The sequence below is a fragment of the Mesocricetus auratus genome, unplaced genomic scaffold (genome assembly GCF_017639785.1).
Source record: "Mesocricetus auratus isolate SY011 unplaced genomic scaffold, BCM_Maur_2.0 Super-Scaffold_100029, whole genome shotgun sequence".
Lineage (NCBI taxonomy): Eukaryota > Metazoa > Chordata > Mammalia > Rodentia > Cricetidae > Mesocricetus > Mesocricetus auratus.
Window position 1 is genome coordinate 4,898,067 of NW_024429210.1, and position 16,478 is coordinate 4,914,544.

Genomic DNA, 16,478 nt, shown 5'->3' on the forward strand with positions numbered 1-16,478 from the left:
AATGTTGTGGAAGATGATGTGAATGTAAAACAAAATTATAATATTAATTGTGAAAACTGCAAGAATGTCACAATTGGAGAGGATAATTTGGCAAGAAAGGAGAGCAAGGCTTAAGTAATTACCATAGAAAGTTATATCCAATCCTGGCTCATTCAGGACACAGACTTCCTGATGAGGGAATGAAGATAAAAAGTGGGAAGACTTAACACTGTACAAAGATTCTAATGTTGAGGGTGAGATATTTTTATGTTTTATAGATCATTGTGGATTATTTAAAATTATGTGTAGCAGGAAATCAGAAAAATTGCAGTATTATATTGTTACAATAAAAAGCATACGAGAACAGGCTGGCTTTCATCAGAAGGGACAAGTGAAACTGTCTTAATAGGAAATTGTGACATCAAGGACAAATGGTTTGATGGACAAGAAGTCAGGTATGTCATTGCCTGTAGTGATGTTTTGAATAAAATTTGTTCTGGTTTGTTGTATGTATATGCATTTTTGAAAAACAGGGGTGATGTAATCTTAAGTTGAAGAGGCCATTATAGGTTTTAGATATGACATAGAAGAGTCCGAAGTACTCACTTAAAGAATGAAAAACCTCAGTACCCCAAAACTGTTATGTCATTATTGCCAGAATTGCTTCATTATCAAAAGATTATTATTTTTTTGACATGCCTCCAGTTTTTACAACCATTTTTGCTACCAAGATCCAAAAAATAATATTTCCTCATAGCCTGATTTATCACTGTAAACAAGTACACAACACACAGTACACAGTACTGACTACTAAGTATTTACAGGGGTTTTCTGAGACTAAATTTGTTTCCTTTTGGTCAAGGGTGACATAGAAAGGGCATTAGTAAACTTTCTTGACAGTAGGAAATAATGACTTAACAATATAGTAATACTCATACTAAAAGTAAAATTATCCTTTGCAAATGGCATAAGTGACCATTACTGGCAAGCTAATTAAAACATGTAATTACAACATTGATAAAATATCCAACATATTAGCAATGATTTAATTATGGTGGCAGTGAAAATGTTTCTGGTTTTTGAAAGCATTTTCCATAATATTTCATGAAGGAAATTAGTAAAATGAGAGCTATTAGTACATCTGGAAACAATGAAATTAAAAACAAGGTTAAAGCATGATTAAAGAAAAATATTGAAAAGGAATTGCTATAATGTGAAACTCTTCAGTAAAAGAAGAGTTTATTTTTGGATATTCATTTAACTATATCCATCTACATGTCTGTGCATTTTTATTATCTGGACATTGAAAATTCATTAATAGTATCAAACTCTGTGGAAATGTAAAGATTTTCGATAATTCTCAAAGCTGTTTACCAATGCAGACACCTCAAACATTAATATGTTTTGTACCTTGTATCACTGAAGATTAACAAAAAATATGGACTGAATGGAATTTCCTACTTTATAGCAATTGCTAAATGACTATAAGACACATTTCATTCTGTTCATTAGTATTCCCACTAAAATGTCTTTTTCTATCTACATTCATGACATCTATATTTTTCTAAATTAATTGAAAAACAGTCACTTACCAAAATGGTGGTAACAATCAATGATCGATTAGACAAGGAGTCTGTGATGTTTGCTGGCTTTCCTTTCTGACTTTCTGTCATATTCAGGCCACTGGCTGGGTCCCACGTTCCAATCTATAAAACAGCAAGTATACTTTGTGAATTGTCCATCAGGCACCTGGGAGTGTATGCTAAAAAGGAAGTTAAGACTCCCAGCACTAACTATTCACCTCTGCAGTATCATGTGATGTCATTAAAGTATGGCCACTGTTTTAAGCATGATTCACTGCTGTGTGAAGTGTGTCTAGTGAAGTGTGATATTAAAGAAGAAAATCATTCACCATACTGCCACTGTCAGTGTGGGAGTTTCATTGTCCATTAAAATTTTCATTCTAAAAGCTAAAGCACATTTGACGATAAGTTGGTAGCAACTAGAAACTGATGAATAGGGTATATTGTGTAGTGCAATGGCTCTATTTCATTATATCATTATAAAGAGAATAGTCTGTATCACAGACAAAGCTTAAAAAATAGAGGAAAACCTGGAGATCCAGGATAAATTAATAAGTACAGACAGGTTTATGCAAGGGAATGACTACTATTCTGCCTAACCTCAGGTAGAGTAAATCTACACCAATATATCACTGCAACTTTTAAAATAGAAGAAACCATCCTGAGTGAGGTAACCCAGTCACAAAAAGAGAAACATGGCATGTACTCTCATATATGGATTTTAGACATAGATCTGGGGAGTGCCAGCCTACAATCCTATGGCCAGAGAGTCTGGGAAACAGAAACTTCATTTAGTGGCTGATCAAAGAAGAGGCAGACTCCCTTGGTTTAGTACTGAGCTGAACTCAAGAAAGCCAGTAACAGAGAGGGAGAACTGATGATCAAAGGGATTAAGACTGGGCTGGTTTAACCCCCAGAAACAGCTGACCAGACAAAGGTTAACTCTTGAATACCAGGCATCAGCCTGGGAATCCAGCATGGGACTGATCAAGACCCCCTGAATCTAGGTGTCAGTGAGGAGGCCTAGGGAATCTATTGAGCCTTGGGCAGCAGATCAGTACCCATCCCAAGTATACACACGGACTTCGGACTCCCATAGAAAAATGTGATATGCACTCTCACCCTGAACTCTTGGGGAAGAGTCTAGGCCCTGCCCTATATGAAATGACAGACTATGGACACCCCCATGGAGGGCCTCACCCTCCCTGGGGGAATGAGGGGATAACGGGGGGAGGGCATGGGAGGAGGGGAGGGAAAGGGAGAGGGACCTGGAACTGACTTGTGAAGCAACCTCGTTTCTTATCTAAATTTAAACTGGAAAATAAAATATAATAAAAAATAATCTTTTGTAGTGCTGAAAATGAGATTTTAGCACAATCTCATCTGGTTAACTGACTCCAGTGTTTACTCAAGTCCTCTATTTAAACAGACTTTTATTGAACCAGTGATCCCCTGCCCCCACTGACCCACCATGTTATCCCCTTTCTGCTCCCTAGGAAGGGAAGGAAGGCTTTCCATGTGGGATCTTCAAATTCTGTCATATCATTTAGAGCAGAGCCTAGGCACCTCATGCTTGTGTCTAGGTTGAGAGAGTATCCCTCTATGTTGAATGGTATCCCAAAGTTCATTCATACACTAGGGATAAATATTGATTCACTACCAGAGGCCCCATAGACTGTCCAGTCCTCCTAACTCACACCCACATTCAGGGGATCTGAGTCAGTTGTATGCTGGTTTCCCAGCAATCAGTCTGGGGTCCATGAACTCCCCCTTGTTCAGGACAGCTTTTTTCTGTGGGTTTCTCCTTTGTTCGAGAGTCCTCCCTCTCTGAAACTTGATTCCAGGTGTCCAGCTCAGTGTTTAGCTATGGGTGTCTGCTTCTGCTTCCATCAACTACTGGATGAAGGCTCTAGGATACATATAAGTTAGTCATCAATCTCATTATATGGGAAGGGCATTTAAGATAGCCTCTCCACTGTTGCTTAGATTCTTAGCTGAGGTTATCTTTATAGCTCTCTGGACATTTCCCTAGTGCCAGATTTCTCTTTACACCTAAAATGACTCTCTCTATTATGGTACCTCTTTTCTTGCTTTCCTGTATCCCCCCACCATACTCAACTTTCCTTCTACCTCATGTCATCCTCTCCCCTCCTCTTCTCCCTTTCTCTTTCAATTAATTCCTTCTCCCCTCCACCATGCTCCCAATTTTGTCCCTTTCACCTTTTCTGGGGGACCATACAGGTCTCTGTTATGTTCCTCCTTGCTTCCATGCTTCTCTGTGGAAAGTATAATGGTAATCCTTTGCTCTATGTCTTATATCCATATATGAGTGAGTACATTCCATGTTTTCTTATAAGTGAGGTTGTATTGTATACTCTTTGTATACAGCCATTTTATGCCACTGAATACAGTGGATGGGATATCAAAAGCAGTCTAGATGGAAGGGACATACAAACACAAGATCTCACAGAAAGCACATGCTAGGTATTTAACGGTATCTGCACTACAGCATTGCCACACAAGTACTCACCATCAGTGAGTTAGAATATAACAAGAACTATGGATACTACAGATATAGTAATTCTCCATCCCTTCATTCCTAAACCTAAGGGTCATCAGTAGTGAAATTGTCTTCCACATTCCCCTAACCAATTACCTAACTTATTTTCATCAAAGGACAGTGATAAATTCTCTTTAAAAATAAACCTCAAGGATAGACATTACATAATGTAAAGGGTTGGGAAAAGATATTACAAACAAATGAACTAGAGAAACAAGCTGGAGAATACATTTTAATGTCTAAAATCGGCTTCAAACCAATTTAATAAGAAGATATAGAAAAAACTGCACATACACATCAAAGGAACTATCATTCAAGATTCTGTTTCAATTTTTAACATTTGTGCCCCAAAGAGAGGGGCAGCCCAGTTTGTAAAAGAAACAGTATTATATCTTAAATCACATATTGGCCCTCACACATGATTAGTGAGAGACTTCAGTATCCCACTCTCATAAATAGATAGATAACTTATATAAATATACATAAAAATGGACCTCAGTGGTATTTACAGAATTTTTAACCTAGCAAAAATGGCAGTCATGCCAAAAGCAATCTATAGGTTCAATGCAATTCTCATCAAAATTCTAACACAATTCTTCATAGAACTTGAAAGGACAATGCTCAACTTTATATGGAAAAACAAAAGATTAAGAATAGCCCAAACAACTCTGTGCAATAAAGGAACTTCCAGAGGCATCACCATCCCTGACTTCAAGCTCTGCTATAGAGCCATAGTAATGAAAGCATACAAGTTGATTAACTGAATCAAAATGAAAACACTGATATTAATCTGCACAACTATTATCAGCTGATTTTTGAAAAAGAAGCTTAAATTATATAATAGAAAAAAGAAAGTATCTTCAAAAATTTGTGCTGACTTAACTGGATGCTGACTTGCAGAAGACTGCAGTCCATATCTATCCCCATTCACAAAACTTAAGTCCAAATGGATCAAAGTCCTCAGCATAAATTCAGCCACAGTGAACCTCTTAGAGGAGAAAGTGGGAAGTACCCTTGAATTAATTGGCATAGGAGACCACTTCCTAAACATAACACCAGTAGCACAGACACTGAAATTGACAACAAATGGAACCTCCTGAAACTGAGAAGTTTCTGTAAGGCAAATGAAAGTCAGTAAAACAAAATTGCAGTCCACACGATGGGAAGAGATCTTCACCAAACAAACATCTGACATAGGGATGATTTCCAAAATACACAAATAACTCAAGAAGATAGTTACAAAAACACCAAATAATTCAATTAAAAAGTGGGGTACAGAACTAAACAGAATTCTCAATACAAAAATCTAAAATGGGAGAAAGACTTGTAAGAAATTGTTCAATATCTTTAGCCATCAGGGAAATGTAAATCAAAACAACTCTGAGATACCGTCTTAAACCAGTCAGTATGGCTAAAATCAAAAACATCAGTGACAGTTTATGCTGGAGAGGATATAGAGAAAGGGGAATGCTTCTCCATTGCTGGTCAGAGTGAAGACTTCTTCAATCAACTTGGAAATCCATATGGAGCTATATCAGGAAAAGGGGAACCAGTCTTCATCAGGATCCAGCAATTCCACTCTTAAGTATATACCCAAATGATACATAATCATACAAGGAGGACATATCTCCAACTATGTTCATAGCAGAATTATTTGTAATAGTCAGAACCTGAAAGAAATCTACATGCCATTCATCAAAAGAATGGATACAGAAATTGTGGTACATTCACACAATGGAGTACCTCTCAGCAGAAAAAAAGCCAACAACAACAACAAAACCAATGGCAACTTGAAATTTGCTGGTAAATGGATAGAACTAGAAATAACAACCCTATGTGAGGTTACCCAGTCACAGAAAGACAAACATGATATGTACTGGCCCATATATGGATTTTACACATAGAGCAAAGGATTACCAGCCTAAAATCCACACCTACAGAGAAGCAAGGAAACAAAGAGGACAGAAAGAATGACATACATGGTCCCCCAGTGAAGGGGAAAGGTACAAGAGCCCATGAAAAATTTGGGCACATGGGTGGAGAGGGGAGTGAGGGAGGAGAAAGAATAGGGGATAAGAGGAGGGGGAGGAGAACATGTGAAAGTTTTAGGGCAAAACGTAGGAATCACACCTTTAGCTAAGGTGTAGATACCAGGAAATTGCAAAACCAAGAGATGAAATCAAGAAATTAGAGACAAAGAGAATACAAAAAATCAATGAAATAGACTTGATTCTTTGATAAAATCAATATGATTGACAAACTCTCATCCAAATTAACTAAATGGCAGAGAAATAATACACACATTAATAGAAACATAAATTAAAAGTGATTCATAACAACACACAGATAATCCAGGGAATAATAAGGTTATACTTTAAAAATTTCTGTTTCACCAAATTGGAAAATCTAAAAGAAATAGATTGTGTGGTTATTAGGTACCACTTATTAAAATTAAATCATAATCAGATGAGCAATTTAAAGAGACTTGTAACTCCCAGTAAAATATAGGTAGTAATTATAAGTCTCACAACAAATAAAAGATCAGGTGAATAAGGTAATACGTACAGAATTCAAATAAGAGTTAGCAGCATGAATCCTCAAATTAGTCCACAAAATAAAAATGGAATGAACATTGTTCAGTTAACTTTATATGTCCAGATATATACAGATCCACCACAGAGAGAACAAAGATTTAATACACTAAATTAAATACATGCAAACTGAATCCAAGAGTGCATGAAAGTTATCATCCACCAAGATCAAACAAACTTCATCCTAGAGATGCAGGGATGGTTAATATAAAAAATCAATATAAATTAATTGAAAGAAAAAAGACACATAATCTCATTAGAGTCAGAAAAAATATTTTAAAAAACTGATGAAATTGATAAAATTCCTTAAGGGATTAGGATATTTAAATGACATGTGTGAATATAATCAAGACACTACAGCAAAAGAATACCAAAAATCAGCTTATATGGAGGAAAACTCAGAGAAATTCCAATAAAAAACAGAGACAATGCAAGGTTGTAATCATTTCTGTTTTAAGTTTGAACTACAAAGCTATAGTAATAAAAATATTGCATAGTATTAGCATAAAAACAAACACATTGAACAATGGAGTTGCGCTGAAGACACATAAATTCATCCATATACCTATGAACATCTGGTTTTTGATAAAGAAATTCAGAAATACATACTGGAAAAGTGAAAACATCTTCAAAACTTGGTGCTGGTCTAACTGGATGCCAGTATGTGGAAAAATGAAAATATATCTGCAATTATCGCACTGAACAAACTCAACTCTAAATGGATCAAAGACTTCAACATAAATCCAGATACACTGAACCTGATAGAAGACTAAGGGAGTAATCGTCTTGAATGCATTAGCACAGGAGAAGGCTTTCTGAAAAGAGCATTGATAGTTCAGGCACTAAGTTTAACAGCTAAGAAATGGGACCTCATACAACTGAAAATCTTCTGAAAGGTAAAGGAAACTGTCATTTGGACAAAACAGCAGCCTATGGAATGGGAAATTATTTATCATCTATAGATCCCATGGAAAAGCAATATCCAAAATATATAAAGAACTCAAAAAAGTAGATATCAAAAAACCAAACAATACTACTTGAATGAATGTTGTCCAGATCTAAACAAATAACTAGAGAAAACCAAATATCTGAAAAACACTTAAAGACATGTTCAACATCCTTAGCCATTAGATAAATACACATTAAAACTACTTTGACTTTCCATCTCAAACCTGTGAGAATGACCAAGATCCATACCACAAATGACAGCTCATTCTGGCAAGGATGTGGCACAAGGAAAACACTAATTGCTGGAAGGAGTTCAAACTTGAACAGACATTATGGAAGTAAGTATGGTAGTTACTCTGAAGGATGGGAATCAGTCTACCTCAATAACTAGATATACCAACTCTTGGTCATATACCCAAAACTCACTTCACTCTTCCACAGCTATGTTCAACCATATTCACAGTTGCTCTATTCATATCAGACAGAAATTTGAAATAACCTAGATCTGCCTCACTGTGGTATATTTATAAAATTGAGTATTATTCAGATGTTTAAAAAAATGACATCAGGAAATCTGCAGCCCAATGTAATTAGAGAAAACTTATCCTGAGTGGGGTAACCCAGACCCAGAAAGAAAAATATGTTGTTACTTTATCTGTGGAGACTATACATTAAATAAATGGTAACCAAGTTTCAACTGGTAAACAAAGAGAGTTTAGTTATATAGGAAGGCATTGGAGGGACTCACCAATCTTCCTGTAATGGGGAAATAGAATAGATTTTTTTGTTGTAGAATATTGGTTGAAGAAGAGTTACATTTGTTTATGCTGTGGAATATTTTTTTAGTGATGCAAAGATGTGTCGCATTCTTTTATGTAGCATTTGTTTAACTCTGTGAAGCTGTGTTACTTTGTCTTTCTAAAATACCTGATTGGTCTAATAAAGAGCTGATAACAAAGAAGGATAAAAGATAGATAGGGGCTGGAAGGAAGAGAATAAATAGAACAAATATTGGAGGATAGGATTGAGGAGCAAGAGAAAGGGAAGAGTAAGACTACTGGGATATTCACCCAACTCCACAGCCAGCCAAGGAGTAAAGCGTAAAGAAAGGTATGCAGAAATAGAGAAAGATAAAATCCCAAAGGCAAAAGACAGATCAGATATTTTAAGTTAGAAAAGCTGGCTAGAAGCAAAACATGCTAAGGCCAGGCATTCATAACAAAGAATAAGCCTCCATGTGATTTATTTGGGAGCTGAGTGGAGGTCACCTAAATAGAAAAATGACAAAGAGTTAAAAACAACAAACTACAGATTTTATTGGGGATCTGTGCACAGGATTGGGGACAGGAACAGGAGAATCAGGTAGGAAGAAGGAATGGAGATGGGACTGAAGAAGAGAATTAGTGGAGAGTAAGCTAGAAATAAAGGAACATTTGAGAACTAGTGCAGTGGAAACTTCTTGAAATATATGAAGGCAATCCTAATGATGTCTCCAAATAATGAGGGAGACATAGTCCCCAGCATGTGTAATGATAATTAATAATTTATATGCAAGTAAATGAATAAGATAAATTTATTATGAAGAAGCTTAAAATTTGGTCACTTAGTACTTCACTTAAATATATTCATAACTGGTCATGGTGGTATAATAGACAATATCAGCTACACAGAGGATAAGAAAGTCCAGAAGCAAAGGGCTTCCTTGTGTTTTTATTATGTCCATTAATTACTTTGTTCAAGATTTACCTGATCATTTTCTTTATCATATACTTGATACTTTCTTAAGCTATTTTAGTTTCTGTTTTATTTCTTTAACTTTGTATTTTTGAGAATTGTCTCCACTTGTGATGCATCCACATCATTTCTATCTCTGCCACTGTCCCCGATACATTCCAGCTCAATCTTTCTTTCAAAATCATGACCTCTATTTTTTGTTATTGCCACATGCACACACACATACACACACATGTTATACATGATAGACGGCTTAGAGTGTATAAGTATTCTGGGTAAATATTTTAGGTTTACTTTTACAATCTCAAAAATATTTAAATTCTTAATATCATTTTCAGTAATTGTATTGTTTTTAGTTTCTGTCTTGGTTTGTTTTTGTCCATAATTTGATGTTCATAATTATTTTAAAGTGTTTTCTATTAATAAGTAGAGTATTTAGCTTTATGTGTTGACACATTTCTTAGAGTGATGTTCCTTTGTTTAGTAACTCACATTAATGCTTTATTTTCAGAGAATATTTCCAGCTCTTCAAATTTCCCTAATTGTTCTTCTTACTAGCAATAGGACTATATCAGTTCATTTAAAGATATATGTCTGCTTTGTTCTAAGCAAAATTACTGGCCAGTCTTTTCTTTTCTGATGAATTTTAGTAACCAGATGTCTGGAAAGGATACCAGACACATTCTTGAAAAGGAATAAAATTACTATTCCTGGCTAGGCTTGGAACTATTAATTCTTACAGCTTATTTAAACATGAGAAACATTTTCAATTAAACTACCCATTTTCAATGACACAATAGAATTCAGTCAAATTTTTCTTTATACCATGATATTGAACTTTTCTAATAGAAAATCAACAGGATATTTACAGATTTTAAAATATCATCGTTATTTTTGTTGTAAAACTATTGATTTAGAGTAGAAGGATATAAAAGGACACTTGTCCAGCATGAAGCATGTCCTTGGCCTTGGTCACAAACCTCATTATTCATGTACATGTATGCATGAGCACACACACAAATACATATCCAAATAAAACTGTCATCTTTATTATATGAACAGATTGACCTAGAAGGAGACAAATGTGTCAGTATTGAAAAGAAGTATAACAAAAGTTCTCCAAGGAAGGCCGGTGATGTAATGAGAAATTATTCTAAAGGTTCTGCATCTCATCATAATATGAAATCTCTATAGTGGAATAAATTGCATACAAAAACATATTCCCATTAATAAACTATGTCTATCCATGTGACCCATAGTATAGTTCATTTTCTGTATATTAATTTTTAGGAAAGTGAATGTTTCTTTATCCAACCTCTTAGAGAATTGAGAAGTAAAAAGCTGAAGGATTAGTTTTTGTAATGCATTTACATACAGTTAAAATATGACTATTATGGTTTGCTTGAATACAAATTGATGAAATGCCACTACTCTTTTAAATTAAATTATTTCTGAATAACTTTGCAAACCAAGATTTCACATGTTAATATGTTACATGAAAATATTTTTAATACAGTAGTTTTCTTATAATTGGTGTCAAGAATATGGAGAATTTCTTCAGCTTCCTGTTAACTCTCTCAATCCTTAAGTATTAAAAAATTGAAATAGTTTTACATGTCAATCCCAGTTGACATGTAAAACAAGCTATTTAAAATTAAAATAAAAAAGAAAAAGAAAAAAGAAAAAAATTGTAATAGTTACTTGGAAATTTTCAAATGATCATTGATATCAATATTTGTTAGTTGTGTATTTTCACTTTAGTATGAGTTAAGATGAAAATAGTCGCAAGCACCTGATTTCACAAGGACAGACAGAAACTATTTCTTATAAGTCCTGTGCTGTCTACCAATGAGTATTAAACATGAAAGAGAACAGACTACATTCATATATGTTAGTTGGCATATAATCACAGTACAAAGAAAATCCTATGAATTCACCATTTGAGAACTGTAGTGCACTTTGAGAACAATTGTTCAGTAAAAGTATAATTTGCTTGTCCAAAAAAGATTGGTAATATAAACTTTGAGTTTTTACATTTAGGAGTTTCATTTTTGTGTAGGACAAATGTAACCATATATTTAATTACAAATTTAAAAGCTTGGTGGTGGGCTTCCTTTTTTAATGAAATTAGAATTAATGAATTAAGTGTTCTTAAAGAGTGTCATTTTCCAAGGTTACATGCACTTCAGATTTGGTTGGATTTGAAATCTCCTAGCTAGTATTTAAAATGCAGTTAAGTTAGTTAAAAATTCATCAAGAAAGAAAACTTCAAATTGTACTTGTTATCTGATGTGACAAATAAGAAACTTTGTGGGTTGAAAGAAGTTGTCTGCCCACAAATGAAATCCTAGCAGCTTTTAAGAAAGAATATCATCCAAGATTAGGTTTTAAAATTACTTTATCAAACTAAACATTTAAATTATCAAATAAAGTAATAACTATAAATAAAGCAACATAGCAATATCTACATAGTTTGGAGTTAAGCCATATGAATAATTATAAATAAGAGAAAAATTAAATGGTAATTATGTACAAACTAACATATTCAGCTAAATGTATTCCAGAACGCAAACACAGTCTGAGTAGCTTTACAATCACTGGACAATGTTACAATTGACAATGATTTCCTATTGGCAGTCAATAGAAATCAGTTCCTTAGAAAGTAAGGTTAATTCTACAACAGGGACATGAATTCATGTACCAAATACTATCAAGCATGAGAAATAAAATATTCTGTGTACCATATATATAGATTTCTCTTAAGAAAATGACTCTCATTTATCTAACATGGAGATTTGGGTGCAGATAAACCTTGAAGAGTGTAATCCTATTCAGATGTCTTTTATTTATATCATTAGTAAGATCAGGATTCTACAGTCCAGTGGGCAATCAGGAGTGAAGATTACTATAGAGAATATCTATTTTCCATAGGAGAAGTAAAACCCACTAAAGTTCTTCATTAACATTTGTAAACTGGAGTGAATCTCTGTCATGGTTTGGAAGAAAATGGTCGCCAAAAGAGGTGAGGCTTTGTTAGGGAAAATGTGTCATATTGGGGAGGTCTTCTGTTTAACTCATATCATAAAGGCTTTCTCACTTGGATATATGGCTCATTTGGGAGGATGCTTGACTAATATGTATAAAGTGTCGTGTTTGATCCAAAGATCACATAAACTGGGCATGCTTTTAATCACTCAGGAGAGGAAGGAAGGAAGGTCAGAAGTTCATCATCATTCTCTGCTACCTAGTGGGCACTGAGGCAAGTCTACCACAATGACATCTGTCTCAAAAAAAAAAAGAAAGCAAAATTAATTCATCTCATCTCTTGAAGTCTCCATAGTCTTTAAGTGTTCCAATATGGTTCAAGATTCTAATGTTTCTTCTGAAACTCAAGGCAAACTTTAAATATGAGCTGCTATAAAATAACAAATGAGCTGCATAGTTGTAATATAAAATTATACAAAATTATTTTCATTCTAAAATAGATAAAAGGGGACATAATAAGTAAAAATTGAACTAAGAGTTTGGAGATCCCCAATGAAGGGCCTCACCCTCCTTGGAGACTGGAGTAGGGATTGGGTGGAGGTTTGGGGGAGGGCTGAAGGGGATGGAGATGAGGGGAGGGAGAGGGAGCCAGGATTGACATGTAAAGCAAGCTTGTTTCTAATTTAAATTTAAAAAATAAAAAAATTGGCTCAGTGTTTTGTCATTATTTAAAGACTAATTTTAAGAATATCATCTACTATGAGTCTTCAGTATTGTCAGAAATATTCATCTATTGTATATGTCCTTTTTTTGAAGATTTTGAAGATGTGTGTGTGTGTGTGTGTGTGTGAGTATGTGTGAGTATTTATGAGTTCATTGGAATACAGGGGAGCATTCTGTACTATTTAAAATTTTGCTCAAATACAAGACTTGATCATTGGTAATATTAACTACATCATTATCATCAGAGATCATCTAGTGACTTTGCAAGTTTCAAAACATTATGTAATCACATCCTAGGAAGACGATAAATCAAAGTCCATTACAAAATTCAGACTTATATTCAATAGATCCTCACATCCCAGAAGCAAGAAAGTTCAGAAATCAATAATTCAGGATTGTATTCCAATTTCTTACACTGCATTCTTCACATTACATGATTTTATAAAATCTGAAAATCTCAGTGATCAAATGGTACAATCTACAAATCTCAGTGTTCCTGGTCATCAACTGGTCAGGATGTATGCACATTTCTTTCCTTGACATTTTAAAAGAAATGTGCATTTTTCTTCTCTCCTGGGTAGTATTGTCTTTCAAATATTTTGGTTTATGTGAGGCTGTGGAAACCATTCTCCTAACAAACTCCACATGTAATTGCTGGATGGAATCTTCTTTACTGTCTTCAAGACAAAACTATCTCAATTAAATAGAACTTAATCTCTGCAGAATATCTGATTATCTCAGCTCTTCAATGAACTATAAGAAAATTCCAAATTGATAAATCAGTAATACTAACATACTTTAGTATTACAAGAATAAGCCTCTGAACCCTAGACATGAAATCAAGCAATTTGAGCCAGTGTTATCCTTTCCATGTATGCACCCACATCATTTAGTTTCTGTATATTAATTTAGATGTTTCACTTTAAAATGTTTATCTTAGAAACTCAATTTCAGGCCATATTGGAAGTAGGAAACAACTAGAAGTGATTCCTAGCAGCAAATGGCAATCATAATAATCTGTAAACCCAGATTCTGACCTTCAGAGGCGCCAGGTTTGATTGTGGTCCACATACAATGATGCAGGGGAGAAAATTCAACCTCATGAATATAAAATAAACTTTTTTTCAAAATTAGAGAAATCCTGTAGTCTTAAATCTGAGTTGTTAATTATTGTACTTAATATGATATATTGGAGAGTTATGTGGAAATTATTTAGTAAATCTAAAGAAACATGAATTGTGATTTCAACAAAGATGTTTCTATTTTTTTATCATCATTTTTTCATTTGATGATTAACTATTCAAAATGAAGGACACAAGTACCTTCTCCAATCCTTCCTCCTTGAGACTGATCACATCCAGATCAAAATCTGTCCGTAACCCGTTAGTTTTGTTGAAAGTTATTCTGCCTGTGAGGCCTTCCCAGTGAGCCTAAAAAAGAAATAATCACAATTAACAAGAGAAGATGCCATCCTGTAGTCATTAGTAAGCCAAACTGCTGGTGTCCTGTGATCAGTAGAAAACTTAGATTCTTTTGCATTCAATAACTTCCTCACTTCTGAAGGAAATATAAATGTTTGTCTTCTATTATCAATGAAAGCATCAATAATTATGTTACTTTGAACAAAATTGAGTCCACAATAGTCTGTTGTACTTCTTCAGTTAACAATATTCCTTTATAATAATCAATTCTACATTTCCCTCAAGAAGAGAAAGGAAAATCTACTTAATTAATTTATATCAGGTTAAAACGCTTGTAGAAAGTGTTCCCAATGAAAAACAAGGTCAGAATATGATTGCTCCAAGGTGAGTAAATGGATGGGTTTTATATTAAATACAAAAAGTTTTATTCTTCTGCTATTAGGTCAAAATTATATGTTTCCATTATATAAGATCTGGAAGTAGTTTGGAAAAGATTACCTGAAAATATTGAATGATGCATTGTAAGCATACAACTACATAGGTTCTTGAAAGATTAAGGTTAATATTTTATGAGTAGTGAATGTAAATGAATATCATCACTACATCATTTCTTTGTTTCTAAGATATTATTGTACACATATTTAAAATTGGTTTCAAATAATAAATTATAAATTAAGCAGAAAACCTAGCAATTATAATAAAATAAGTCTCCAGTAGAAAGAAATTATTTTCCCCAACTTCTTCAAAAGAAACATTATTCAGACTTCAGACTATAATTTTTGTAATAATGTAACAATAGACAAAACTGCCAGATATATTTATACATATACATACATATATAAAACAGCAAAATGGAACTATGTAGAGAACAGTAAAAATACAACAGGCAAAACCAGGCATGAGAAGAGGAAGAGAGAGAAGGACATGGGGGAGCAGGAAGGGTGAGTCAGGGGAAGAATAGAGGAGAGAATGATGAGTGATATTATAATAGAGGGAGTTATTATAGGATTGAGGAAATATCTGCCACTAGTGAGATCTCTGGAGATCTACAATGATGACACCAACTGGCAAACTGGCAAACTAAGCAATAGTGGAGAGGCTATTTTAAATGTCCTTCCCTGATAATGAGATTGACAACTACCTTATATGCCATCCTAGAGCCTTCATCCAGAGGCTGATGAAAGCAAAGGCAGACACCCACAGCTAAACACTGAACTGAACTCCTGGATGCAGAGAGGGAGGAGTGATGAGCAAAGGGATCAAGACCCGGCTGGTGTAGCCCACAGAAACTGATGATGTGAACAAGGGGGAGCTCACGGACCCCAGACTGATGGCTAAGAGGTCAGCATAGGGCTGATTCAGACCTCCTAAATTTGGGTGTCAGTGAGGAGGCCTCGGCAATGTATGGGGCTTGGGGTATTACAAGAGTATTTATCCCTGGCATAAAAATTGACTTTGGGATTCTGTTCTACATGGAGAGATTCTGTCTCAACTGGACACATGGGTAAGGGCCTAGGCACTACCCTGGATGATATTACAGACTTTAGAATTCCCCCATGGAGGGCCTCACCCTCCCTGGGGGACAGAGTCAGAATTTGGTGCTGGGTTGGTGGGGAGCAGGGGAGGAGGGGAAGGTGAGGGAGCTGGGATTGACATGTGAAGCAAGCTTGTTTCTAATAAATAAAATTCTGTAACATGATTAATTTTAAACTTTCTTACAACCAAAGCAGAAGAAAAGATGATGAAATTGTTATATGCAGCAATCATATTTGGAGGCATACCAGATGCTTGGGATTAACAGCTTTCCTGGTATTGAGACATGAGAGAAATTTCTTCTGTTGGTCCTCTTAAAGGTTATACTGTGATTTAGGGAACAAGGCTCTCAATTACATCCTACAATAAATACAGTGGGGAGTGTTATATATCTGCTTCTTTCAGTGGCAGCCAACATGTT

General features: G+C 34.7%; 1 protein-coding gene across 8 annotated transcripts in view; it reads right to left on the reverse strand.

The window, feature by feature from the left end:
* The window catches only part of Grik2 (glutamate ionotropic receptor kainate type subunit 2), a 581,876-nt gene that overhangs the window by 210,559 nt on the left and 354,839 nt on the right, over positions 1-16,478 (reverse strand). For all 8 annotated transcript variants that reach the window (XM_005070409.4, XM_040733252.1, XM_005070410.4 and 5 more), the window contains exons 9-10: positions 14,426-14,533; positions 1,572-1,685 (exon numbers count right to left, since the gene is read on the reverse strand). In XM_005070409.4, the coding sequence (XP_005070466.1) occupies positions 1,572-1,685; positions 14,426-14,533 (222 nt within the window). The remainder of the gene's footprint in view (positions 1-1,571; positions 1,686-14,425; positions 14,534-16,478) is intronic.